Genomic DNA, 24839 nt, shown 5'->3' with positions numbered 1-24839 from the left:
CACAAAATGCTAATACACATTCGCCAACATGCGCTTACAAATCTTTACGGCTGGTGTCCACGACTATGTGAACTAGGAAGCAGTCGTCTGATCATACCTCTAAGGTGGCCCCGTCTAAAAATACTAGACGGCCAGACATGTGCGCTAGGTGGAAAATGCTACAAAGTGATTTGCCCAGTGATTACATTACTCATAATATTAAAACAGTGAAAGACTCATCTCGCCCTCTCAAAACCCATTAGACAGGACAATTATCTTGTAAGCATCCCACCTACCTAAGGGGAAGCAAGGCTACGAGCCCATAAATACGGTAATACCATATATTGGCTGGCATAAGAGGCTGGAGCAATGCTGGCAGACGGGATTCCCCATGAGTTCTCCGAGTGGAATAGTGTACAGCCCCTCTGACCCAGCATTGTGGCGCCGCTAAGGCGTCTCCTCCAGGCACTAGGGGAGCACCCAAGCATCCGCTACCAAATACGTCACCGAGATATCACAACAGCGCGTTTTACACCACATAAGCATCACGCCCAGTAGGTCATATGGAGACTGATAAACCTACCCCACATTCATGTCTACATTACGTTTTTGATGTTGTAAATTCAACCTTAGAGTAATGCATCAAATTAGTTACCTTTGAAACAGCGCCAAGTCTCGAACTCCACACTGCTATGTCCTTGAATGCGTCACGCTTTACTCAGCTCCCACCTGTTGTGGTCTTGGAGACATCCACCTACCAACGCTTCGCCTTCGATTAACCACTTAGCTCTAATAATTGGCGCTCAACCACATGTACGGTTATTATCGTAATGATGTCGTCATTTAAGCACAAAACGACGTAGTGTTATCTAAGGTCTAATATCCCAGCCATGAGCAGATGGATTATCCGTTTCAGATGAGATTTCCTGAACGCCTTTCACCGACTTCTCTGACTTGCGCTTTTTCCAACATATCTGTCATATTATTACTGGCTAGCAAGGCAACATGAGGGATTCGAGCTTTTGTTTTTACCCATCCCATCATAATGTGGGCTGTTACTGAGTCCGGTATTAGCTAGAAGCTTACGCTTTGCAATTACTAATTTGAGTCACTGCACCTCAGCAAAGCATATTATCATGCGTGCTGTTTATATGATCATCGTTTTAAGATATCTTGGTATGACCTGCCCCCGTGTCTAGCGTGGCTAGGCATGGGCTGCCAGGCATTGGTCATCAACATTACTGAAGCTACTGAAGCTCACTGCTAGATACTACATGTTATTTAATGTTGGATGTTATGGGAGTTGCAGGTTTTCTAAATTGTGAGCTCGTATACAAACAAACATGTGACGCCTTCAAATTTTTTGCATTACAGATAGCCACTGAAAAACAGAGCAAACCGTAGTCGCATCTCACGCCATTGGCAAGGATTAGTGCCACGCGCATAGCTTCCAAAGAGCTGTAGTGACACAAAATGCAGCCGGCATGGCAAGATCCGTCATTACATGAGGTTAAGCCTGTTTCAAGTTGTAAAGTGTCCGACGCCTGACGTTTATTTGGCACATCTTTCTGCACTCTTTAGTAACTCATTACGTGCACCCTTTTGGTATGCGATGCGAAATCCACGTCGGTTCGTTGCCGACCGTTACTGGTACCATGTGTTGGCATCCACCTTATTCGGCTACAAGGGCCATTCACAAGGTAGTAATAATATACGGGAGTCACGTACTCTATCACATAGGGTATCTCTTAGAATCGTATGATAGTTGAAAGCCCTCTCTCCGACCTTCATCAGCTCCTAGTAAATCCGCATCTTGCATGTCTCCAGCTTCACCAGATTGTCTTTGTTTTTCGTTTTCATTTCCAGACTAGTGATACTATTCCTCTGTAGCTGCACCTGTATTATGTCCTGTTGGTTTTATGTCTTGAGTTGCAGAGAGGTAGCTCATGGTAGGGCAGAGTGCCACTGCATGACCGTCAATGGCGCTGTACTGTCCACCATCCAAATCGAGAACTATTACGCCAAGAAATGAGCACGTCACATTTGGTAACTCGTATTGCAATTAGGCAATTTAATTGTCATAGTTCGTGTTGGTCGAGCTGTTGGTTTTTCTTTAATGGTGGCATTAGCTTATGGCAGAATGCGGTAAATGCTGGTGCTGATTCGGCCGCTTTGTCTGCTGTTATCTAAGTCGTGTATGAGTGCTGTAGTTTTGCAGTTAGCGTAGTTATAAGGTGAGATCTATTTACGTACCATCACGCTTTTGCTCTACATTTTGCACTTCTAAAGTGAGAAGATGGGATACAGTGGTTAGCTCATTTACTCACAAACTGAAATTTCGACAATGCACCTAACACATAACAATGAACACTTGGTGAAGTCTAGCTATGAGTTTCAGTAGTCTGCTTTTCTTTACCAATTACCGGCAGTAACTGTCTAGCCACGTCAGCCGACCGGCGGTATATCCTTAAAAAGTAGCGCTATCCGATCATTGTATATACAATGGGCATACTCAAATGATATGTAACGTCGCAGTGACGCATTCCAACAATTTCAAAGCGTTGCATCCTCGGCACCATCGGACTAAGCCACTAGTTCACAGACAGATGGTATGGTAGGAGGATATCAGACAATGCTTCATAGTGAGAAGCTCAGAATCAGATGATGATGACCAAGATTTGGAAAATAGGGTGAGTGGCGAAAGGCAGTGAAACACTCTCTATGCCCCTCAGCTCAATTAGGGGTGAGACAGCAATGTGGTCGGGATGTGAAGAGTTAGCAGCAATAGTGATTTCGTCTAGACATCACTAATGTATTGAATACGAGTCTGTGGCATGTAGACCGTCTACTTAATGAGTGAGCTGGGTCGTCAGCTGAGGTGGGCAGTGCGATCTGTATTACAGTGCAATGCTGCTGGGAGGTGGGTGAGGGGGAACGGCAGGCGAGGTTGTCGCTGTGGCAATATTACGCATAGATATCGAATTGCAAAGCATAAACCTCGTGCATCGATTGATGCAGCAATTTATAATCTGCACCTCGTTAGGCCAGGGCAAAGTGGGGTAATGTTCGCAATCTCCGGTGGTAATTGGGGTAATGCTAAAATGAGGCACTGGTGTCTATCCAAACGACAGAGGCACGCTGCATCGTGAGTGCCTGATGTCCGCGAAACGCCGATGTGAGGCGCTGCAGAGGCGTGACAATGCGGGGTGAGGGTAGGCATCCTATATTCCGCCCGGAACCCTCATGGAGTGCTCCGTGCTCCAGCCGTTCATGCCAGCCACGATACAATCTTGCCAAATACATAGACCTGCCGCCTTCCCTTCTCAGGTAGGTGGGATGGTGGTATCGTTTCAGTCTTTCATGTTGTCTACGAGGGCGAAGTGGGCAAGTGATTGGCTGCGGGTCCTAACTGATCGCGCTCCGTTTTTGTGTCATGACATACTTTTGTCACTCAGCTTGGCGCTTTGTAGCCTTTTCACCTAGTGCACTAAATGGATTGGATAGGGTAATTTGTAAGGGGCGTCAACTTAGAGCTCTGACCCCTTTAGTGTTTCCTGGCTAACACCGTATGGCCACTTGCCGTGGCGTTTTATATAAGTTGGCCAGTGTATGATTGGTTGGGGAAAGGATGGATACGCATGGAGTCAAGTTGGACACTCTTAAGGAGTGCTTTGAGTTCTTGGACTGGTTGAACGGCCCAAAAGGTCAAAAAAGTAATGTGGTAACTGAGTTAGTACAAAGGTTGACGCCTTCTTTTCCAAAAATGCCAAGTTTTAAGCGGGGGTTACACGTTCAATATGTTAATTTCCTAAATAATGTGTCCGCTCTACGTACTAAATTGTTATCTAATAAAATTACTACACCGAGTAATTATGTTAACACAAGGGATAAAACTCAAATTCTTGACGCGCTTTTAGGATGCATCCCCAAGTTTCTTGCTGCATTATATTACTTGCAGTATCACGTGGATGATGCGTTTAGCAATGTTGGCGGTGGAGATTGGGCTTCACAGTCGCTGCAGAGAGGCGAGCTTTGCAATTTTCTAACTACCGGAAATAACATTCTTCGTGGTGGGTTCAGTGTCCATGAGGTTAATAATATAGAGGGACGTGCAGTAGCAAACGAACTGAGAAAGATTTTGAATAAGGAAGTTGACACTAGAACAAAAAATCCTGTGCATGATCATTTTAGAAATGTTACATTGACAATTTCGAATAAACCGTGGCATGCCGTCAACACTGGAAACACTGTATCTTTGGTTAATGTATTTTGCGTGTTGGTTGCCGGAGAGAAGGATGCTGACGGTGGGGCTTTTAAAGCGGCTTTAGAGAAGGGCCTTGGAAAAAAGATATGTTGGCAAGATTTAAAAAACCATTGTCAACTTCTGAAGGAACACATCGATACGCTGACGGGAGCAGGATTTTCTGTTACCGGTAGAGGGATTACGCCTACACACGCAGTCAATTTTGCCAAGACATCCGCTACATGGTTTAGAGCAAACTTGCCAAAAGCCGCAGGCGAATTGAGTGAAATGATACCTCAGTCAATCAATTCGCAGAAGACTGAACTGCAATCATTTGCCAACGATAAACTTTATCCCCGTGGGTTCATTTTCGACGGCAGTAAACCGAACGTTTTGAAAAGGGGCTTGCCGCAGCAGTGGACTCTTAATTTACAGAGATTCAACGAGCTTGAAAGTAAGCTGATACAGCTTAAAGCAATCTTAGAAGGTGAGTATACAGCATCGTGTCCCAATCTTGCCCCCCCACCTGTCACTTCCTCCGAAGCACCCAAGGCAGTTGCGCCGGAGAGAAAATCTGCTCGAGAATCCACGTCAACAAAGCCCGCTGTCAAAACCGAGGCGGCGAAGCCTGTTGTAAGTCAATCCAAAGTAACTCCAAATCAGAGCCAGAAATCTGAGGGAGCACAGAACCAGGCCAAGAAAGTGGAGGGAGCACAGAACCAGGGCAAGAAAGCTGAGAGAAATCAAAATCAAACCAAAGCTCAAAGTGGAAGAAATCCTTCAAGTTCATCAGCTACCACATCTTCTCCATCTCCGAGTACCGGTGTTAAAGGAGCGCCAGGCCCTGCAGGGCCTCAAGGTGGTAAAGGCACACAAGGGCCTACTAGTACCGGCTCTACAACATCTTCTTCGTCTCAAAATACTGTTACATCTCAACATACTCCACCTCAACCGCCGGCAAACCCTCCCCCTCGAGCTGATCCCAGCACTCCTGCAGGCCCTGTCTCCTCTAGTAAGCCGGGTAGCGGGGGTGGGAGTGCAAATGGCGGTGCTGCTCAAGGTTCGCATACTGCTGGCGCTTCACAGCCGTTACCTCCTAAATCGTCAAGTGCTCTCTCTCCACGTTCTTCGTCATCTAGTGTCTCTGGTAACAATGGTGGTCCGGGGCCTTCCTCTGCGCCTGGTCAACCGGGTGGGCAGAGTAAGGGATCGCAGAGTGGTGCCCCTTCATTAACTGGGCAATCTCAGAATCCAAGTATTTCAAGCTCAGGGACTCCGTCACATGGTGTCCCTAGTACCGGTAGTGGTAAGGTGTCTGCTTCTGTGCCTGGTCAGCAAGGTGGTACGAGTAAAGGTCCAAATGACGGTAGTCCTACAGCTCAACAGCCTGGTGCCCCTGCACAGAATGTAACCACTCAGCCTTCAAGTGATTCCAGTCCTGTCCCCCCGTCATCCAGTGTCCCTGCTCCAGTCGGTGGTCAGGGCACGGGTGACCAGGGGTCCACTTTTAGCACCACTCAACAAAATGGCCAAGGTACATCGCCAAGTTCTACCACCGCTGCTACTACGGCAACCACTGGTTCGGGTGGCGGTGGCGGTGGAGCTGGAGGGGTTGGTGGGAGTAATGGGAAGGGAGTTGGTCAGGATCCCGCTTTGGTTAAACAACATTCGCCGACGTGTCCTGCCAATCAAATTAAATCCGTAGATATGTCTGGCACATCATTCTGTCGTCCTAAGCCGAATAAGTCTTATCGCAAACCTCTCTCTGAAAACGCAGAAAATAAAATCGCAAATGCTTATGAGAAAACAGTCGTAAAAAACATACTAAATGACCGTAATACTAAACATCCAAATCGTAAAATTCCGCAATTTCAAATTCCACCCAACCGTCCAACTCCAACCAGCCCTGTTGCTCCCGGGCCTTCCCGTCCAATTCATCCCACCCCCTCAGTTCAGCCCAGCCGTCTTGCTCCCGGGCCTTATCCTCTGCCTCCCGGTAGCCGTGATGGTCAGGGACGTCGGTACTATGAGCCAGCAGAAGGTAGAGGTAGGCATGACGATGGTAGCATGGCCGTTAATCAACCTTCCGAATTTGATGGTCAGCCAATTCCAGATACCGCTTCTAAGGAACTACAGGAAAAAATAAAGAAAAAAGTTGAGGGCATTAAATTTCTGAAATCGTTGGAAAGTACAGCTCAGCAGGAGGAAGTGGAACAGCTTAGACGAGATGAAGAAACAGTGAACACGGAACAAGAAAAGAAGGCTAAGGCGGAGTGGGAAAAGCGGAAACAACAGGGCAAAGGAGTGAAAAAGCATGATGAGGATTTAGATAGAATACAGAAAACATTGCAACGTAGCAACAGAGCTAATGAAGCGCGCTTAAGACAGGAAGAGGAGCAGAGGAAATTTATAGAGGCTGCGCCGCAATTAGATGGGTCGCAGCCAACCGACGATGCCTATGGTGAGCACTGGCCGTGGTGGTATCCTGGTCTGCTGTATCGCGAAATAACGGGCAAACCTATCGACGATGATTTGCCGGAGCGATTGCAAGATCAACGAGATAGGCTGTTTCATGAGAAAATTCAAGATGATTTGGGTCGACACATAGACGAGCGGAAAGCGCTGCAAACATTGGAGCGGAAAGAAAAGGATCAAATCAAAAAACACAACAAGGATGCGGAAGAGGAATTAAGACGGGGGAGGATTCAGCATATGCAATTGAATCCGCCTATTACAACTGTTCTTCCTGCATTACCTGATCCTCGCGAATTGCCAGATTCACTCAAGCATCCAGATATTACATTTAAAGTAGTAGACTCTACCGACAGGCAAAGCTTTGCGCAGAAGAGTAAGGATGCAGCGCAGCGTATAAAGGACCATTACGAGAAACAGAGGCAACGTGTAGCGGACGAAAAGAAAGTGTATAAAGAAGAATTGGAACAAAAGGAGAAGAATGCTACCCAGGCACATGTGGAAAGCATAAAGCGTGCTGGAGAAATTGTTCAAAGTGAACATTTGAAAAAAATGTTCCATGGAGGTGACTTTGATATCGCTTTGGCACCATCACTAAACGTGGATGATTTCGAAGACAACGCACATGAAGCTTATCGAATTTATGGTCCAAGCCCTAAAAAAACGTCCGATGAAATTTTTGAATATAATCCCAAATGGAACAATGTTATAAACTACGGTCTCATCGTTGATCCTAACCCCAACATGTGCAATAACCCATGGAATTACGCTCATGATTCTGCCACCTCATCAACCCTCCCCCTTCCACCAGACTCCGACCATCTACCGCCTCCCACCAACGTCAAGGCCATGCTCTTCTGGCTGGTCGGTCTCAATGCGTACGGACTTATTGCCAAAATGGAGAGACACATCGAAGGCCTGTTGATGGTGTTCAACGGCGATACATTCTACCCTAAGTATGCCCTCCAGGTCAACGGGGATCTATCCTCCTTGTCCGCATCTCATATCGCCGACACCCTTACCGAGGCTTGTCTCTACTCCGCACACGTCCTGAACGGAATAATGCGTATGCAATCCGGCGATGCTCTATCTGACATCGACTTCAAATTAGAATATGATAAACTTCATTATTCCCCCGACCCAGCCTGCCTCCTCTGCCAGCTGCGTGACTACGTCTACGCCTGCTGCCACCAGTTGGCGTTCCTGAAGGCGCAGTGTAAACGAGGTAAATCCCTTGGTGGTTGGCAGGATTCTAAATATGGCAGTGACATCAAGACATCGTCCCCCCTCCAGGCGTTCCTGACTGACGGCTGGGACTCCGACTTCGAGACTCACCCCTTCGACCCGTGCAACCTGTGCCTCAAGAGCCGTGTCAGGATGGGATTCAGAGATAAGGATTTGCCTAAGACATCGCAACAGGGCAGTGTCATTTCCGCCATCCTCACTCCCAGCTGCGGCGGTAGTGATCCCCTGCTGACATTGGCGTCCTACCTCAACTGCCTCACCAGGCGGACGCCGCGCACCACCGGGGAGCTTGTGTCGTACTTCCATCATTTCGGGAATGAGCTGCACGAGTATGCTTTGAAGGCACTTTCTTCACTAGGCACTGCCATCACCAAGTCACATGCCGACTGCCCTGACTGGGACTGTCTTGGTGCCTCCGACCTCCAAGCTGTCAGTGGCCTCCGAGGCTCCGAGGCTCTCAACATGATCTCCAATAACAACCACGACAACGAGCATCCCAAGACGCTGTCTACACTGGTTGGCTGCGGCAGTGACTTTGCCAACTGCCGACCACACTGCCCGCCCATCACCTACCGGGCCTACGCCCTGTACTCCCAGAGCTTTGTCCACACCTACCTCAGCTGGACGGTGTACCTGCCGGACAGACTGCGGGAGTCACTTGAAAAACTGCACTATGAACTCAAGAAGCATGATTTTGCCAAGTGCACATCCCTCCACCTGTGTTCCACTGCCCTTCCCCTCCTCTACACTCACGGGTTCACGCCACCGGAGGGCAAATCGCAGTCGACAGTCAAGTGCTATGATGTTATGAGTAAACTGAAAGAAATTGTCGATGGCAAGCCTATCGCATCACTCATGACCGCCATGGACGATTTCCTCTACGGCATCCGGGAGCCATTCATCTACACCATCGTCGCACTCTGGTCTCTCGCATTCCTCGTCTTCGCCAACACGATGCTGTACCGCCTGGACGTGCTGCGTATACGATCACACCTTATCCGCACCAAGGCTTCTCACCACATCGACGTCAAGGCCTTACTCACGAAAGGCCGGAAGATGCTCTCACTTTACAAAGACGTCGACTACTTCGACGAGGACCCTATTGGTTACCTTGGTGTTACGCACTAAATGTAGCATGTATGTTGTCACTAGTCACCGTGAGATGATATCCGCTGATCATCTAACGATATTTGTTGGGGCAGCATGTACGGTAAGGTGGTGGTTCACAGACCCACGAAACTGACGCACACACGACCTTAACTTCATGTAACCGACAAAGTAATGTAGCCACGGGAAACACGATGTAGATGTTGCAGTTTCCGTATTAATTGGTCGCTGCAATTTCGGTATTTTGGACATGCCGAACGAGGATGCTCTCCAGCATTCTCCCACACCTCGCTTCACTAACGTTACATAGCACCGCCTTCTTCTCACAGGTCCCGTTTAGCCATGTCAGTGCTATAGATAAAGGTTTTTGCACTAAGTAGCCAAGCTACACGCTACCATTCAATGCACCACGCAATACAAACATGGTTGTGCAACACACACCGCCACAAAATTAACACAATAAAAAAGTTTTAGTTCGGTGTGTTATTAGGTGATATACCGGACATTTCAACGGTTTTAGCTCGTTAGATTTTTCCCCTGAGCATAGGTTAGTATCTCTGCCGCAACAACGTTTCCTTGGAGGTTTTCAGGTAACTGTTGTTTGACGAGAAACATTTGATACAAACTGGGGGTCTCCATGTCCAACAACGCGTGAAAGTCGGCGACGCCTTTTGCGTCTATGTTTTGTCGTGTGGCCATGTACCCATCCAGCAGGGCGTCGAGTTCCTTCATGCCGGTATTTTTCACTCGCATGAGGAGCCTTCTTCGGCTTATGTTCAAATCATCACCATTAATTTCACGGCTGAAAAATATTTTGTTACAACATCTTGAGCCAATTTCGGCATTATAAGCGCGTGTTGATCTGCTGTATCTCTGCCATTGGTTTTGGGCTACGAGCCCGCCAATCAGTTTAAAAACTCCAGCGTTCATTGTTTCACTCGCTTTCGGGTTTAACATCAGGTTCCTGTTGTTCAATCCAGTACTGGTGCGAGACGTTATATAGGGAGATGTAGTGCTCGTATGACAAATTCGTTAAATCAACAGGGAAAATTGCCAGTGCCGGGTTATACTCCGCCGCCTTTAACGCGTGATCCTCGGTCATGCGGTACCCTCCTTCAACGTCAGTGGGCTTTTCAGCCTGCCCGTTTTGAGGCGTTGCGCCACTTCGCGACCTTTTTTGATTCCGAGGTGACGACACGGGGGGCACCTGGTAGTAAGGCGCCACAACGCCAATGTGCTGCAAATCAACTGGGGCGTGAGATATTGGTATAACCGGAAATCCAGACAACGGGGGTATGGTCTGTGCACCTGGGGCTACTCCCACGCATTGATATCCTTGAGGGTTGATCACGTACGCACCATATTGGCTTCCGTACATTTCCGGTTGCCACGGTATGGGTTTCTGCAAGAACCTGTTCTCGAAGAGTATACACAGTTCCTTTCCAGTAGATTGATCAATCCTTTGTCCGTCGCGCGCGACCTTCACCGGCCTGCCGTCGTCGAAGCTGTTCTTAAGATGAACACAGTCCGAGAATGGCAATTCCACCACCCTAATCCAAAGGAGATCGAATTGCTTGCCGTTGAACTGCCTTCCGTTGGGTAGGCAGAAAACGTTATTCTGTACACTGCAGTTCCCTGGCCTCGATCGCATCAGGGCGTAGCCGATGAAACGTGAGCTCCCATTGATGGAAAAGAAGAGCACGACATTCTCGCACTTCTTGAACGCCTCGTCAAATGTACCCTCGTTTTTAGGTGTAGTCGCCCAAACGTTGTGCTCGAGTGCTGCGCGCACATTTCTGTCGGAGAAGCTCTTCACGACGTAGTAATAGTTCTTTTCGTTTTCGTCTGCGCCACGGTTTATGATTCCTGGTTGTCGACTTACATATGAATTTAGCTTGGTTGTGGTTCAGGTTTTTATGGGAGTATTCGTTCAAGTCCATCATACTCCATCTGGTAGATTAACGAGCCGCCTCATGCCGTGTGTGTGTCTGCGACCGTGTGTGTGCTACGCAGACGCCCATAAAATAGCGTGTTTTCGCTGTGATGTGTGCTGCGGCCCTCCCCGGGGTCGCCTAGAGCTTGAACCCTCGCCTTTCCTACAGTGGTTTAAGTGGTCATCTGACCACCTTTTCCACTGAAATGTCATAAAAAATGAACTATCCCTCACACAGGGTACCGTGCGGGCCACGCTGAACACCGTGGCTGTAAACAATGGGGCCGCGATACCGCGTCACCAGTTTAAGGGCAAAAACCGTGTCTGGTCTCGTAATAGGCCATAAATGTTCGCATAAGGGTGTGTACTACTGCACACATGCTTGTCTATACGTACGAGTCAAAAGTACGAACGCATTTCGTCACCGCCGATGTTGCGGGGCTCGCGCTTCAGCCGCGACAGCGGCGACTTGAAGACCCCTTTTCTCGCTGGCAAGGAGCGCGAGCTTCTGGAGTCTAAAAAGTGGCCCGCCTGTTTTTCAAAATCCGTCGACATCACCAAGGTTCAAATAGACGCGTTCAAACCGTGGATAACTCGCCGAGTTACCGAGCTGATGGGCGTCGAGGACGAGATTGTCGTTGACTACTGCCTGAGCCAGCTGAAGTTTTTCGGAGAGACGGATGCGAAGGCCAATGCGGAGAATGCCGGTGAGTTTCCTCGCGATTTTGCATGATTTGCTGTGCACTTGTCTATGGCACCTATTGTAACCATTCGTTTCGACCTTATCTGGCTCTATACGTGATATCATATACCCGCAATTGCATATTCGTACAATATATCAAATGTCTACATTACTTAAATATCGCTTACATGATGCAACAGGCGATGGTGGCAGGTGCCTCAACGAGAAGCCGTACCTTGACCCCAAGAAGCTTCAGATCAACCTAACGGGCTTCATGGCCAAGAACGCCCGCATTTTCGTGAAGGAATTGTGGGATCTGCTCTTGGCTGCCCAGGATAGCGAATACGGCATCCCCCAGGTCTTCATCGATGAGAAAAAGCGTGAGATCGCGGCGATTCAGGGAGCCGCAAACGAAGTAGAAGACACGCTAAGGCAAATGGGTTCCTCACTCCCCGCATCCAACCATACAGAGCGTGATTCCAACTCCGCTGCGGAAGGCGCGGTTCAGAATACCAACGAGCCATCGTCTGCCGTAGGTGTGGGCGGTGAGGCCGAATCGGGTCCAAGCGAACATCGGGAATCACATCGCCAAAGCCTGCAAAGCAAAAGGAGCGCTGGAAGGTCGTGGTACGAAACTCGGAAACGCGCAAACCGTCGTGCCAAATACCCCGCCCGCCGCCACGACGACTCTATTCGCGATCGTGGTCATCGTCGTCGTAGGTCACCTTCGTCGGGCTCTTCAAGATCCAGTTCCGAGTCGGTGAGTTACCGCCGTCGCACGCACCGAAGGAGGTCTCCATCCCGCAGTTCCTCCGTGTCGTATTCAAATCGCAGCGGGTCCTCGTCGTCGAGGTCTTCTTCCGCGGTGCGCAGGGCACCTCGCCACGGCCGTCGTCGGCCATACTCCAGCGTGTCTAGTGATTCCCCCAGTCCCTCAGAGTTTTCCTTGGACTCTCGTGCTTCGCGCTCTGTAGACTCATCGGTTTCTCGCAGGAGTCGTGGCAAGCGGTATGAATCCCGTCGTAGCCGTGACCGCTCCGTGAGCCATCGCAGAAGACGCAGTAGCGATAGTTCTTCATCCAGGTCATCCTCTAGATCTTCCAGGAGCTCTTCGAGTTCGAGCAGCTACAGAACTAGGAGGCGACGTGGCAGTGGCAGGCGATACAGGTCGCGTGACCGTCGATCCTATTCGTGATGGGTTGTTTGACTAGCAGTGACTGTAATATATTAACGCAAGCTACGAGTGTAACTGTATGATGCTCTAGTTGACTGCAACAACGCAGCGGTGTGATGTGAGCACTAGTGCGTACTAGAACAGCACTCCACATTTGCTATTCTGGTACGCAGAGGTACCATTGAGCCATATTTCCAACGCATCACAATTGCATTTACGCAGAGCATGGTGCCTGGTGTGCGTGTTTGTAAGCCAGCTGTTAAGTAGTGCCAACCACCTTGGCTTCAGAAACCGTATTGTGCCCTGAAGGTAGCGTCTATGTCCACAATCTCTTCCATGATGATGTCTTTTTCATACCTGAACGTAATGAGCTAGTGGATCGCGTGACCTACAGCTGCTTCGCCTCGTCCGCCGTGTATGCCTTCACTTGGGATAGGTGCTCGAGGTCCGATAGCACCTTTGACAGTGGGTAGAAAAATGGGCTCTTGAACAGGTTGAAGCACTTTATTGGGGGCACAATGGCGTGCATTCCGACGTGGGAGAAGTTGTTGGGGTAATTGAACCCGTATATGGCTTCCGAGACTATATCACTGACTTTTCGCCTCTTCGATCCACGTTGGGGGGCCTGGATGATCCCTCGTAGATGGTTAACTGACACGCTATTCTTTAGGTAATCAGGCCCAGCGTGGCCGGTTATAACGTCGTGTATAATAGCGTCGCAGCGGGACTTCATTTTGGTGATCATGGGGACGTGGGTCTTCCTGAAGTTCTTGATGTCGTAGAAGGTTCCGTTGGGCACAGCTGAGAGGTGTATCGCCGCCGAGGGCTGTGGGTGCACCATGATCGTGAAGTCAAAGCACCGGTGTAACATGACGTATTCGACGGTCCCATTCTCAGTTTCCCCTCTTCTTGAGTTGGCGGTCCGACACAGGGGGTCAACTACGCGCAGCCTGATGTCCTCGTCCCCCAGAGCCGTGAGGCAGTGGACGCACTGCATCACTGACAAGTTGTTCCACAAGGCGCATGCTTTACACTTTTTCATGTAAAACCGGTTGGTATAGTACTTCCCCCGCTGGGCTGAGTGGTGCGAAAACCTTTTATCAAAGCTACCACAATGGCCATAATTGTTAGTTTCGTGGCAGTGCACGGTATTAGGCGCGACTCTCCAAATACCACGTTCGTGTGAAGCCTTCCGATATGTATGGAATGATGACAGCGTTGCCTGTTGCCACCAACTTTCCCATATGGTGCAGCATCCACCATACCTGCATACAAGCGACTGCATCTTTATGCAGATATTGGGCATGTTGTGCTCTATAAGCATTAATCCTTCGACAAATCAATTAGTCGTCCCAAAGCGATTCCTCAGTCTGACGGAGGCTCCTGGCTGGATTCCGACGGCACCACGTCTTTCAGAAAAGATGTGTCTAACGGCTTCTCCTTAACGTCAGCAGTGATTTGGATATCTATTTCTGGGTCCACGTTCAATTGGACCTTGTACACGCCGAATTCGGTGATGGTCCCCGTATCAGTCAGGATTTTAATATCTTGCTCTCTTAGCATGTCTACAGCCAGCAGCAGTTTCTTTTCCCTCATCTTATCGATGATATCGATGGGAAGGAGCGGTGAGACGAGCAGGTTAGACCCATCTGACTGCGCTGGAGTTTCAAATGGCAGCACTGTGTCATTTCCAAACCTCGCTTTCATGTGCACCGCGCTGGACTTCCTGACATTCGCTAGCGCTTCCTTGTATTCCGTGTCGAGCACGATCCCTATCAGTTCGGCGCGTGTTGTGTATCTGGCGAATCCGAAGGGCACGAGGTAATTGAAAGCGTAATTGCGATTGACGATGGCAACTTCGCCTGCTTTGCCCACATGCGGCGTGTCTTTGAGGAGTGTGACTCTCGTGTATTTCCAGCGCTGGGCGAATACGGGACCGGTCCTGTGCCGAGGTGCCTGATGTGTCGACGAATCCACGAACGCCGTTGCACGCCAGTGGAATCTGGGTCCTGCGGCCAACGGTGACGCTGTAGACCGGTCTATGCGCCTACTAAGCGCCTCAACACCGTGTATTAATGCGATAAATATGGCGGCTAGGATGATAATGCGATTGCCGGGCAGTAGCGGCGCCTTCGCTATACATGTGCGTGTACCGCGTCGGCCGTTTGCGATACAGTAACACCTCCGAGGCGAACACATACCACCCCGAGCGATCACGTAGGCGATAATATCGCCGTGTCTATCATTCTTGGCGCAGTTGTTTTTGACGTGGAAGGCCACTGTGCCGACGTTAGACGCCGCATACCGGCGGTGACGCGACGCCTGAGTGAATACACATAGCAAGTGCGAACTCGGTTACAACAAATATGATAATTACGTGATAAATTGGCCGTCATCGGCCTTTGCAGTTTGATTGTGGACACTGCGGAGAGCGGCGCTACCACTAACACTTTCGTCGGCACATCAGCCGTTTGGTCTCACCCTTAAAATCCATTTACTAACCGTGGTACGGAATGGAGCCGCTTCCGCGTTCCTCGGCTCCCACGGTTGCTACATTACCTACAAATACAAAAGGCTCCGTGCTGTTCGCCTTCTTTTCCTTAAAATCGTTTTGATTCTCCATAGACCTCCACGTCGTTGCGTATGGCCTCGAAGTATATACACTTGTAGTTAGTCTTCATCATGCTGCGTTTGTTAGACGTGTAGTTTGCGTCTCGCCACTCCTCGCGCACGAAATCGAACCATGTCGAGATGATCTTCCTGAGCTCCTCCCATGAAAACTCGACCGAGTTGTGGTTGAAGTCGGCGTAATGGTACAACAAAGGGCCTATGTTGGCCCACAGTCCCCCACGGCGCAGCGCCCTCGCGCATGTGCGTATGTACTCGATTGCGTTTTTGGCCGTGTCGAGAAAGAAACATGTCAAGACTGCATCGAATGGCGTCTCCACAGTGGCGTATACATCCGTGAATTCTCCTGTGCACATGCTGAAGTCACGCTTCATATCGTGTTCTGCCGGCGCCACGTCCGGCAGGTGGCAGGTGAACATTTGGTCCTCGTGCTTGACCCGGTTGCTTGTCGAGAGGCAGTAAGGGTACAGTTTGAAGCAGTTCTTCTTGGTCATATAGTTGGTTGCAAAATACGCCCCAATTAGCATGAACGACGAGAATTCGTTTCCCTGGCTGTCGTACCCGAGCCGCACAGCTTCGTACGGCAGCCGTCCCAGCCCACATCCAGGGCACAGTACCCTGTAAAAATGTCATTGTCGTTTTTAATGGGAGCCACACTCCTCTGCTTTAGAACTCACCTCGGTGGCTTTTCCGGGTTGTCGATCGGCACATGCCGCTGCAGGCTTTCCAGTAGTGGCGCAAACGCTTGCTCGCGCTCCTCGGCGCCCTCCTCCGACCAGTCGCGGACGAACTGTCGCAGCGTTGTTCTGACCCAGTGTGCGTTTCTTGAGAGAATTTCTTGGTCTTGCGTCGGCACGATTTCTGAGTCGGCGACTTCCTTCGGCATCTGCCAGAAAGGCGCATTCCTGACGACCTTCCTTAGGTTGTCCATCAGACGCTCCTTATCGGGATCGCCACCCTCGCTACTTTGGGGGGATTGGTCTGGAGCCATGGGATCATAGTCGTCAGCTTCGTCGTTTATATTGCATCCAGACAAGCAGCTCAACATGGTGTTGATGAAGCTCTGATTTTTGATGAGTGCGTGAATGATCTTCATCACGCGAACGCCGGGCTGCTCGATGAGCAGCTCCCTGTCGTCAGCAGATAGCATCTGCATAGACCTATATATGCGTTCCGCATCGATAGATCCATCGTTCCTGTACGACAGAAACGCGTACACAACGTTTACAAAGTGCTGGTATTCTTCCCTTTCTTCCCGCGAAAACTTATCCATGATACTGATCCTCCCAACACTTGAGAGCCCTTAGGGCGAAAAAAGTGGGCAACGCCCTTATCCGATCCCTCCGTGTGTGCTGTGTATAGCTCTAATTCGTGCCTCCTTCCCGTGCCTCAGGCAGAGATGCTGGAAGCTCGCCACAGATATGCTTAGAAACGTGTTCAAATGAGTGCTGTGTAGAGTATTACGTGTAAATGCCGCCGTTGTTGGGTGTCGTACGCCGCATTCACCCAGGCGCGCCAACCACAGTAGTGCTCCAACAAAGAAAGTTGTAACGGTTCATTGACCTTCTACTCGTCAAATTCATTCTGTGGGTCTGAGTGTCGTGTTGGCAAAACACCGTGAACAGGATCTACCGATTCTCAAGTTCTAACAGCCGACGCGGTAGTGGATTCCTTGCCATCGTGTGCGAGCTGTGCGGATCGCGCAAAACAGTGACATCTTATGTTAGGCCCTTGCCTTTTGAGTCTCTGGCACAAAGGCAGAACGATGTCTCGGGTGGTTGACGGCCTCTACGTTGGCGACCTTTACACGGCACATCGTCTCTTCGACGATGTGCGACTGCCGCCGGATCGCCGCCCCCCCAACAGGTTTGAGTCCGGCAGCGCACCCGATAATCTTCGAGGCGTGATATCAGCATGTTTTGATGCGCCGGAATGGTGCAGCGAGTCTGCCGGTTGCTTCTATCAGTGCGACGGTCACGAAAGCGCTGCCTACTCGCATTTGATCAAGTCGCCCCGCTTCGACAGTGACTATATCAACTTACACGTAGATCGTATCCCGCACTACCGAGCTCATCAGGCGTCTGAACCCGATTCGGATGAAAACCAGAGCACTTACGTGCTCCACATGGTCGTGAACGCCGAGGACGCTTCCAACGAAAAACTGTTTAGGGCCTTCCCGTTCGCGTTCGATTTCGTGGAGGCTGTGAGCACCCTCTGCAACGGCTCCACCTTCGTTCATTGGTCAGTGTCGTGGATTTTGCGTTTAACTCTATTGCAGCATGATGGGAATGTCGCGGAGTTGCTCGTTGGTGTGCGCCTACCTGATGAAGAAGCAGGACACAACGTTCACCAGTGTGATCAAGCAGCTCAAGAGCGTTCACCCCATCGCATCTCCTAGTGCAGGTTTTATGTGCCAGCTACTTTTATTCTACAAGCACGGTTTCGAGGTACCCAACCGTGACGTGTTCTGGAGCGAGTATATCCACCTGATCCGCCACATCGATCTAGATAAACCGGAGGAATACGAAGCAAAGTGCCGCGACCCAAACTCCGAGGCTGACAATGGAACTGTGTACAGCTGCGCAAAATGCCGGCAGACCTTGTTCTACGGGTATAATGTCATCCAACACGAGGGCGTTGCAGATTCCCGCGATGCTGCCAGCGAACCGTGCAGCAGCGTGTTTGTGGAGCCAATGGACTGGATGAACGACGTGGACTCCCAAACCGGTAAGATAATGTGCAAAAACACGCGGTGTTCATCCAAGCTGGGATACTATTGCTGGTATGGCCGCCGGTGCTCATGCGGCCACCTTCAGGTGCCAGCATTCCAGATCCAGCTGTCCAAGGTCGACAAACTCGTTGCGGAGTCCCGTTTGGGAGGCACAAAACCCGTTCGAAATGAGGGCCTGCTATGAAGCGGCAGTGCCGCAGATGGCGCTTTTATTGCCATGTCACTTTTTCCTTTGGTTTGTATTATTGGGCCCAGTCAAGCCCCCCGAGGCACACTCTACCAACAATACACATACGAATTAAACCCAAGAATACGGTATGTTTCACGTTTTCGAGTCTAACAGCGTGATGCCTTTCTATGGTGCACCTGTATCAGTGCGTCTACAATCTCCTTCTCAATGCTCTCTTTCTGCAACATTCGGTGAGTATCACCCCGCCATGCCATACCTTAGCGTCGATTTTTTTGGACGTACTATCGGGAAATACTATCTCCACTCGGTCGTATCGTTGATCCAGTATGTTGGCAACGACGGCGTCCGCCATGGTAGGCTCATCGAGCAGCACTTTGGCCCTCTGGATGAGCACGTTCGGATCCGTCTCCAGTTTAAAACAGCACATGGTCGGCGCTTTCCCTATTATGCCGCGCACAATATTCCTGGTAACTGTGATTTCGACACGGCTCCACGGTACCTGATTTTAGGAGTGGGCATTAGGGTAATGTTCATGGGAGCATTTGACGGCACCTTGTTCTGAGGCTGTACAATGATGTTTCGGTGTTTCGCGAAATGTCAGATGGACTGTCATCTGTAGTGAAGGACAATAACCCACTGCTAAGATGGTGTTAAAGCAGTGGCACTGTAATTGGCACATATGACGTACCATTTGTGCATCTGGAATCTCGAAGTCCATGACTGCCGCGGTGAGGAACCAAATAACGTTCGCCCCCAGGTGCTTGGTGTCGTGACTCAGCTGCCTGTACTACGTAAGCACGCATGCACGATAACCCACTCTATAACGTTGCGATACTCCCACATAGTGCGGAATTTAAGGACCACCAGCTTATCCTTGTACTGTGAACGATCTATGGGTAACCACGTGCGGTGATACCTGGCGGTAGTTGGCTAGGGCTGTGCGTACAGATTCCTGGTGTGATTCCGGCGGCACGACTGCGTTCGTTAATTACGCAACATATGAACCTACGTCTGATAGATCCATCATCCAAAAGTCCCAATCCGTCCATAAGGGCCAGATCGTCGCCCCATCCGATAGCATCCCTTAGGAATGGTCTGCAGGTGCCCTCCCTGTAGACGAAGACAACATGGTAATTGTGCCGCAGCAACTCTCTGTATAAGATGACCACGTGCTTCAATAGAAGCAACACTCATCGTTAGGGGACTTACTCGGCGATGCATGACCCTCTGCGCCCCGTCGAGAAGTTGTCCATAAACCTGACCCCGCAGCGGTCGAGCGGCACACACGTGCCGCCGGAAGCGACTATCGCGAGGCGGCTCTCGCCTGGATAAGCATTAACAGTTTTATAAGAGTGTCTAAATGCCGCCAGACGACCACAGGATTTGTCCAGACGTGCTAATCGGCCGGAATCTCACCTCCAACTCGTGCGATAAAGTCACGCAAATGCTGCGCGGATGCCGCCATTATCGCGTCATACGCTATTCAGCTCTTTGAGTTCTGCTCTATTGAGCTCTGAATAACGACTAAAACTCACGTACTGCAAGCTAATGTGCGCTCCAAGCAGCACCTACGAACATACACACTCACACACCAATACAAGCCGCTGGAACGCTCCAGCGCGATATCACCAAATCGAATGCAGCTTAAAACGCGTGTTATCGTAGGCGACACTCCTCTGCGGGTAGTCATCCGTATGCAGCGATTTCCATATAGGCTATATAGCTCAGTCGAATAGTGAGAAACCCATGTCATCCTCCTCCTCTTCGGGCTCAGGCTCGGCCTTCTTGGACTCAGCGGGCGCGTCACCTGCAGCGGGGGCAGCTCCGCCGGCAGGTGCGGCAGCCACACCACCAGTGGGCACGCTCTGGAGCTTCTCCATACCGGCTGCGATCGTCTGCGTGGCATTAGCATTGGTATACAGGATGTTATGAACGACCACTCTTATAGTGGCGCATCGAAAATCACAACAGCACTCGATGCAGCCATTGTCACAACAGGGCGTAGAAAACATGGCGATCACTAACCTCGTGGACGGTCTTGCCGCTCATGGACGCGACGAGACCTTCCAGGCAGTCATCGTCGACCTCCGACCCAACGGCGTCGAGAATCTTCTTGAGGTCCGCGACACTCGGGCTTTCGTTGCCGCTAGCGACGGCGAGCAGGTAGCTCGAAACGTACTTGAGAGCCATCTCGTAACAACTGTGGCGTATGTGGCAATCTGCAGCAAGATGTGAGGGGTCGTATTAGCAGCTAGAAACACGGCAAATAATAACTAAATGTGCAACGCGGCTGGAGTTGGCCTGTAAACGCGTTAATTAAGGTCGTGCGCCGCCGTTTGGCGCACGCTGTGTGACGGAGCGCGCGAAACAACGAAGTGAAAGGAGATTTACACCCACCATATGCAGTAAACTCACCTTAAAGAAATGCTGTAGCGAGCAGTGTACCCGTTATGCGTTGATTTCCAGTGGTTCGCGAGCTTGAGCGAGGGGCCTCCCCTGGGGCGCGTCGAGATGTAATGGGGAGGAGTTCAGCGGTCCCGCTCTGGCAGTAGAAGCCACCCACGTACACCCAGTGTTTCTTAACGCATTGTTCACACATCATTCAGCGCAGCTATGCGTGTTTACAGTCGCCAATAGTGGCGATGGCGTCGTCGGCGTAGCCACTACGAGACACCATACAACATCTTATAGAAGGTGGCATCTCAGCACATTTTATCGCGCCAACAGATCAGTTATATACTAACTGAGCTATACCGTAGTTATATTAGGTGTACTGCGGTATGGTTGTGTAGCCTGCATCGGCTGTCGTGCGTCACTGTTGTTCTTATGCCTGCATCTTAATAGGTTTCTTGGTCCTAGTCGGCACGACTTAATGTAAATTAGCACACATAACGGTTTACTGCACCGTTGACGGGCGATAACCGTGGCTCACGTGCTATCGACCCTTGATGTGTGCCCGGCATCGTGGTCGCTTCGCCGTCGCCACCCACGTTACACAATTTCCCGAGTTCATTTGTAAACACACCTCCCACGACGTAGGGTGTGTTACCTAAACATATATATTGCCAGGTGGGATACTGTTGTCTGCTATTTGCGCGCCTTTGTGGTTGCGTTTTACAGGCCAGGCAGACTAAAGGCCCGCTCTGTTCGCCGTCCGCGACCGAGCGTATTGCCACCGGACGTTTTATTATATCGTATTAAACAAAATATGACAATGAGGGACACAAGTGCTTTGTCGTCGGTCAACATCGACCTGAACAACTTTCCTTACTGCCCATTGGACGGAAGCGGCGTGAGGACAGCGTACGGCGACACGCTGTCTGTGCATCCGATGCACGACATCGACTGCAAGAACCTTATGAAAGAGGAGATGGCGAAGTCTGAGCGTTTGCAGAAGACGCTGGGTTACCAAGCGGCGCTCAAGAACTCCATCGAGCTGAACACGTGCTCGAAATCCACACGTCTCCCCGGTATGAAGAGCAGCATGTTGTCCGTCGAGATTTTGATGGACAAGCTGGATTCGCTCGAGTCTTACGAGTATATGAACGTCGAGAAGCCTCGCCATGAATTTGGAATAGGGGGGCTGCATTCGCTGCTGGAAACCAAATTCAACATCTGATTTTGTGCGGTGTATACCGAACCTTAACCCACCCATTCTCCGTCAATATTGTTATGAGTATTTTTGCATGCCCTAATAATTTTGTTTTCACAAGTGCAGGTGCGTTACGGCAGCCTACCATGGAGGTAGGTGGACAAGTGTCCACAATAACTCGTCCATGATGAGGTAAGTCTCAACAGGTCATGTTATATCGGGGTTGAAGACTGTAATAATGCATCACTTCCGCGACACCTACGCGCACATATCTCACATCAAGATGCACCTGGAAGGGAGATATGGAATGGAATTCGGAGTGGAGGACACGACGGACAAGAGCCTCAGGGACCTCAGGGTGGCCCAAAACAAATGGCTGTACAACAGAATGCACGTAAAATCAACTCATAAGGCTCTGTATGCCAAGCGTTAGGACCCCATGCTGGACATCGAGGCGTCGCCGTTGTACCTAACGTGTGGAATACTCATTCCGGAGGAAGAAGCGAAGGCAGCGGAGGTCCAGGACAGGAATCTGCAATGGATGGCTTCGTCCAAGAAATGCACAAGATGCAACAACGGCAAGAACGTGGACCACCTCGCGACGAAGTGGCCAAGTATTGTGGAACTTGAGGCCAATACTGATGTGATATGGGTAATTGGCCATAAATAGGTGCAAAAAGCGGCACTAACAGAATGCAACAACTTGTATCACCCTGTACAACTTGGAACACATTGCAAAGGTAGGCGAAGGCAGTAAGCCAGCGTTGAATCTGTCGGCTCGTATACTCGTTACGCACATATTTTTAAAACATTGCGGCATACATTTTACTTATTCACAATAAAAGATATATTTTGTGTTTTTTCCCACTTTTCGTTAGATTAACACGTTTATCATGCTGGGGTGGAACGAATTACGGATAACAGTTCCGACGTATATACCGCTTGTGTTGTCGTACACAGGCGATCTTTTGTGTGTAGTCTTATGCAACTCGATTTGGTCGCAATGAGTGTTACGACACGTTACCATATATGATATCACATTTTGATTTTCCCCTTATGATGCATATGTTATGAGATACCTACAAGCGTTTTTAAAAAATAAGTTGGAAAAGACCAAGATTGTACTAATGTAACAAAAATGGAAGGCCGGGTGCAAGAAAACTCAGCTCAAACTACGAATAACAAACTTGAGTATACGTTGTTAGGAAGAGCACTGTACAAGCTCGTGTCTTTTTTCGAAGGCTACGATCAACAGGTGCTTTCCATGTGTATGAGGGCTTTCGAATTAACTTTGGGGTTTTCTCAGTCTCAGCTGTCAACGTTGGCAACCGTGTCTACTATGTCGCGCATGGGCTGTTGCTTGATTTGGGGAGTTCTTGCAGACAAGTATGATTCGAAATTGGTACTTGGTGGCGGTCTGTTAGTGATGGGCATCTCCTCCATTTTTCTAAGTTCTGCATCTCGCTACAAAGTGGTAAGTTGCAATTCGTACTGTATTAATGGTTTCTTAGATTCTATTCTTGCGTTTCCTACATGGCTTTGGATTCGCATGCGTCTATCCCGTTCAACAAAAGATTGTTTCTGATACAACTAGTTCAGAAGAAGAAAAGAAACCACAAAGCTCACTTGGTTCAACCGCTTCAGGCCCTGCACAGACACAAGGGACATCACTGAAACCCAAAAACTCACAAGCTAGTACGAAATTCACGACATTTCAGGCTCTAAATTGTATTGGACGATTGCTGTGCGCAGTGATAACCACGCTTATTGCACGCAAAGTATTATTGGGATATTATGGCTGGCGGACCTCTTACGTTGTGTTGGGGTACGTCTGGATATTGTTTGGCACGGCCATTGTATTTGGAATGAACAAGGCCAGGGATGATGTTTCTAGATCTCAAGAATTTCAGAAACTTATATCCGAGGCGTTTGAACAAGCTTTCACTAGGCCAACGACGTGGATATTAATATTCACACTATTCATCGCGGAAGCTCCGATGTCCGCATTTAATTATATGACAATATACCTGCAATATCTGGGAGTATCCGACACAATGGCAGGGGTTGCAATTGCGGTTACATTGATTGGTGGTGCAGCGGGAAGTGGAGCTGGCGGGAAGATTATAGACAAAATTGCGGGGAACTACAGCCACTATTATGCTGAAATTGGTTCTGGGATCGCCGTGATGGTGGTAAGACTAGTCGTATGTCTGGTATTCTTTTTAGGAAAAGCACCATGTGGTAAGTTGCTTTGGTATCATTACGTGGAGTTGGCAACGCTCGGGGGTACACTAGTTACAGTTGGTGGTGTGGATAGGGCACTTTTGAAAAGTGCAGTGGAAAATAAGTATCAGGCAACAGCGTCTGCGATGGTTCGAACTATATCTGGCATTGCGAGTAGTGTAATTCTATTCCAAGTTTCCGCATATTTGACCGAAAAGGTGTTCGGTTACGTACCCTCTAGGGAGTCATTTGAAACCATGGCTACAGATATCAAGGACAGAAATGCCGAAGCTCTAAGAAAATCTATGATGTACATTATATTGGCGGGCACATTGTTAAACACTGTTTGTTATATTGCCTTGTTTTGTAGGTATGAAAAAGATAAGGATGTGGTTAAAAGTAATAATGAGAAACATAAAAACCCAGCATCCGAAGCTAAAAGCGAATCGTGATTCACAGTACTGCTGCGCGAGCCTCGAAACGCGTCGGACATACACGGGTTTTGGAGCATTAAACATCACTTGTGTAGCATCATTGAAAATATATGTTTAGTGCTAATGCTAATGTCACGATATATTACGTTCGTCTTCGATGTGGTTGACGGTTAGATCTGCAAATGTCTTTGCAAACCGTGCCACCG

The 24839-nt window shown here is 49.5% G+C and overlaps 6 protein-coding genes across 6 annotated transcripts; 3 read left to right on the top strand and 3 right to left on the bottom strand.

Annotated features, from left to right (window-relative positions):
* Positions 1-3607: 3607 nt before the first annotated feature.
* Positions 3608-9067, top strand: BBBOND_0308600 (hypothetical protein; the record flags this gene model as incomplete). Its single annotated transcript, XM_012913689.1, has 1 exon — positions 3608-9067. One exon carries the CDS (start codon positions 3608-3610, stop codon positions 9065-9067), a length of 5460 nt encoding a protein of 1819 aa, XP_012769143.1.
* Positions 9068-9980: 913 nt separating this feature from the next.
* BBBOND_0308590 (YT521-B-like family protein, putative) lies at positions 9981-10697 on the bottom strand (the record flags this gene model as incomplete). Its single annotated transcript, XM_012913688.1, has 1 exon — positions 9981-10697. The coding sequence occupies one exon, from the start codon at positions 10695-10697 to the stop codon at positions 9981-9983; it is 717 nt and encodes a 238-aa protein (XP_012769142.1).
* Positions 10698-11821: 1124 nt separating this feature from the next.
* BBBOND_0308580 (hypothetical protein) lies at positions 11822-12856 on the top strand (the record flags this gene model as incomplete). Its single annotated transcript, XM_012913687.1, has 1 exon — positions 11822-12856. The coding sequence occupies one exon, from the start codon at positions 11822-11824 to the stop codon at positions 12854-12856; it is 1035 nt and encodes a 344-aa protein (XP_012769141.1).
* Positions 12857-13119: 263 nt separating this feature from the next.
* Positions 13120-14159, bottom strand: BBBOND_0308570 (hypothetical protein, conserved; the record flags this gene model as incomplete). Its single annotated transcript, XM_012913686.1, has 2 exons — positions 13120-13192; positions 13228-14159. 2 exons carry the CDS (start codon positions 14157-14159, stop codon positions 13120-13122), a joined length of 1005 nt encoding a protein of 334 aa, XP_012769140.1.
* Positions 14160-20373: 6214 nt separating this feature from the next.
* Positions 20374-20574, bottom strand: BBBOND_0308560 (60S acidic ribosomal protein P2 (L12EI), putative; the record flags this gene model as incomplete). The annotated part of the gene is made up of 1 exon (XM_012913685.1): positions 20374-20574. One exon carries the CDS (start codon positions 20572-20574, stop codon positions 20374-20376), a length of 201 nt encoding a protein of 66 aa, XP_012769139.1.
* Positions 20575-21598: 1024 nt separating this feature from the next.
* BBBOND_0308550 (hypothetical protein, conserved) lies at positions 21599-22003 on the top strand (the record flags this gene model as incomplete). The annotated part of the gene is made up of 1 exon (XM_012913684.1): positions 21599-22003. One exon carries the CDS (start codon positions 21599-21601, stop codon positions 22001-22003), a length of 405 nt encoding a protein of 134 aa, XP_012769138.1.
* Between the last annotated feature and the right edge of the window lie 2836 nt (positions 22004-24839).

The sequence above is a fragment of the Babesia bigemina genome, assembly GCF_000981445.1.
Source record: "Babesia bigemina genome assembly Bbig001, chromosome : III".
NCBI classification, from domain to species: Eukaryota; Apicomplexa; class Aconoidasida; order Piroplasmida; family Babesiidae; genus Babesia; species Babesia bigemina.
The sequence above is the reverse complement of the archived record's forward strand: the minus strand, read 5'-3'. Positions and strand labels throughout refer to the sequence as shown.